This window comes from Coenobita brevimanus, chromosome 73 (genome assembly GCF_032717465.1).
Source record: "Coenobita brevimanus isolate Jiangsu-jjx chromosome 73, ASM3271746v2, whole genome shotgun sequence".
Classification (NCBI taxonomy): Eukaryota; Metazoa; Arthropoda; class Malacostraca; order Decapoda; family Coenobitidae; genus Coenobita; species Coenobita brevimanus.
Genome location: NC_137026.1, coordinates 12,061,627 through 12,064,779, shown reverse-complemented (window position 1 = coordinate 12,064,779; position 3,153 = coordinate 12,061,627). Strand labels below are relative to the sequence as shown.

General features: G+C 40.2%; 1 protein-coding gene across 1 annotated transcript in view; it reads right to left on the bottom strand.

The window, feature by feature from the left end:
* Window positions 1-146, bottom strand: part of LOC145407478 (sodium-coupled monocarboxylate transporter 1-like) — a 65,355-nt gene extending 65,209 nt beyond the window's left edge. The window contains exon 1 of the mRNA XM_080278408.1: window positions 1-146. This exon is cut by the window's left edge and continues 83 nt beyond it. Within this exon, the coding sequence (XP_080134534.1) occupies window positions 1-146 (146 nt within the window).
* Window positions 147-3,153: the final 3,007 nt, after the last annotated feature.

Genomic DNA, 3,153 nt, shown 5'->3' with positions numbered 1-3,153 from the left:
TACTCCTGCGTGGACTCCTTGCCGCGACTCCTGTAGGCTGTCCACACCCCGATACCGACCGACACCGCCAGCATGAGACTAAACACAGCATAATCCACGGCGGTGAAGTGCTCAGCAGCGTGACTCTCATCCGCTCCCGACGCCATCTCTCCACGACCCCGACACTGCTACCAAGAAAGACAGTATTGATTACGTTCGGTTCACGTTCTGTACATAGTTTTTTGGGGCTAAGTTTGATTTCTATTTTTCTGTATTTTCATTCTAACGAAACCAACCCCAACAGACTAACAAACTACCAATAAAGACGGTATTGATTACGGTCAGTTCACGTTCTGTACACCATTTTTTGGCTCTAAGTTGATTTCCATAAATAAAGGATCGAAAATTAGACATAGAATTCTTACCTGTCGACTGCAGTTAAGCGATTTAATATCTAAGATACATTTATCTCCAAAAATACGATACGTGGAGCATTTTATCTATCTGTATATCTGTCTATATCTAGCTATCTATCTATTAAGACGCCTTAATCATTCTCTCTCTCTCTCTCTCTCTCTCTCTCTCTCTCTCTCTCTCTCTCAATTTTAGTATGAATGTATCTATTGATCTATCTGTTTTTCTAAAATATCTCAGTATCTGTCTGTCTATCTACCTATCCATCTATCTGCCTATCTGTCTATCTATCTGTCTATCAGTCTATCTTAACATTTTTTCGTTGTCTATTTATCTATCAATGAATCAGTTACTCAGCCAATCTCTCTCTCTCTCTCTCTCTCTCTCTCTCTCTCTCTCTTACATAGGATATTAAACCCAGACTCATTTTCTCCTTAGAATTTGTAAACGATCGACCAAAAGTTTTCGCCGTATAAGATGCAATTTATGACTTTTTTTTTTTTTGCTTATTTTACTTTATTGTTTTTATTGCTGTGGTTATGTTATCACCTTATATTTAAAGGTCATTAAAATAACTGGATTATTTTTTTTTTATAACTGAAAAAAATCTGGGATTTTCGACTTTTTTTCTTTTTTTTTTTTGGTTCATATCCAAACTCATTTCTTTGGCAATGCTACCATTTTCTGAGGATATGTTGATTTGGTTCTTAAAATTGTGATTGTGATTATTATTATTATTATTATTATTATTATTATTTTTATTATTATTACTGCTGCTGCTGCTGCTGCTGCTGCTACTGCTACTACTATTACTACTACTACTACTATTACTACTACTACTACTACTTCTACTACTACTACTTCTACTACTACTACTACTACTACTACTACTACTATTATTATTATTATTATTATTATCAGAAAACTGACCTAGATTGACATTTTCCTAAGCTGACCTTGACCTAAATTGTTACCGCATGAGTGCACCAAAGTCTCTGTTCATGTTGTGGGTCGAAAATAGGAGTGGATGTACTAACCCTACCTGAGACGTGTTGTGTTAATGGCTTAACTTGTGAGTCGGCATTGTGTACTGTGCTTACACTACTAATGCCCCATTTAAGCTGTATACAGGGACACAGATTGGTGATTTCTTGATATACTCAGCGGCCGTACGTGTATGCCAGGACTTCCCACTCTCTGCTGCAAATGTGTGCTCAGTTGTTCAGTCCACCGACATTATCACCCCATCTAATCTTGAATTTCATGTGAAAGAGAGTGATTATCCAGAGTACAGAAGTCAGTTGCTTGATCCCTTGCGAGACCACCATGAAGTAGTAGCCCTACCTGGTGACAACATGGGCAAAACTAGCTTACTCCAGTACAATATTACATTACAGCCTGAAGCTCAACCAGTGTAGGCCTATATCCCTGCCTACCGTTTACCGCACAGCCAACGCCAACAGGCTGATCATCTTATTCAGGAAATTTGGAATCGAACGTTATCGAACACTCTGACAGTCCGTGGAACAGTCCATTATTTCTCGTTCCAAAGAAAGGTGGTGAGTTGCGACCAGTCATAGATTACAGACACGTAAATGCGCTGACTGTCCCGAACAGATTTCCAATTCCTGTACTCACTGATTTGTCTGAATCCTTAGGAGAAAACAATTGTGTTTTCTCCTCCCTAGATCTTTTGAGTGGCTACTGGTAAGTAGAAATGGAGGAATCGTCTCGTCGAATCACTGTATTTAGCACCCCATCCGGTCATTACCAGTTCCACAGACTCCCATTTGGCTTGAGAAATGCACCATCAGCGTTCATGCAGCTAATTCATACAGTTTTCGGATGATAGGTCACTCAGTTTTTGCTTATCTAGACGATGTCATAATCGTTAGTCACTCTGTAGAAGAACACTTAGAAAAATTGGCCGAGGTGTTCACTAGGCTCAAACAAGTTGGACTGGAAATCAACCTGGCAAAGTGCCATTTTTTATGTACGAAGCTACAGTTCCTAGGACATGTCGATGCTCATGGAATTCATACATCAGATGACAAGATCAGTGAAGTAACAAACTTCCCTACTCCCACTAACACAGATGCAATACGTAGTTTTCTCGATCTTAGTAGCTATTGTCGTCGTTTCATCAAAGGGTATGCCCAAATTGCTGCGCCATTAACGAATCTGTTATAGAAGGACGAGCCTTTTATGTGGTCAGATGAAGTTACCGCATTTACCACCTTGAAAACTGCTCTTGCACAAGCCCTGGTTTTGGCATTCCCTGATTATTCAAAAGCATTACTTCTATGTACTGATGCTTCCAGAGGGGGCCTCGGTGCCGTTTTCATGCAAAATGACTCCAAAGGAAAAAAACGTGCCATTGCCTAGGCCAGCCGTGTGTCAAACTCCATAGAAAAGAATCAGTGTAACTCAGTGGGAAGCCCTAGCTTTGGTCTGGTCTCTGAAACATTTCCGTGACATCATCTCTGGTTACCCTGTTCACATCCAAACAGACCCTCTTCCTCTGTGTGACCTATTTCGGGGACGTAATCTTACCTGTCGATTTGCACCTTGGGCAGTCACTGTTAATGAGTATAATCCAACCTTTGAATACATTCCAGGGAAATCAAATGTTGTAGCCGATGCCTTCTCTCACCACATAGCCACAGTCTCCACTGATTGTGACGTAAATTTAGCGTTCAGTTATGACACACTGCATAGGTTCCAGCATTTTGGTCCTCTATGGTCTTAGGTCATATACTT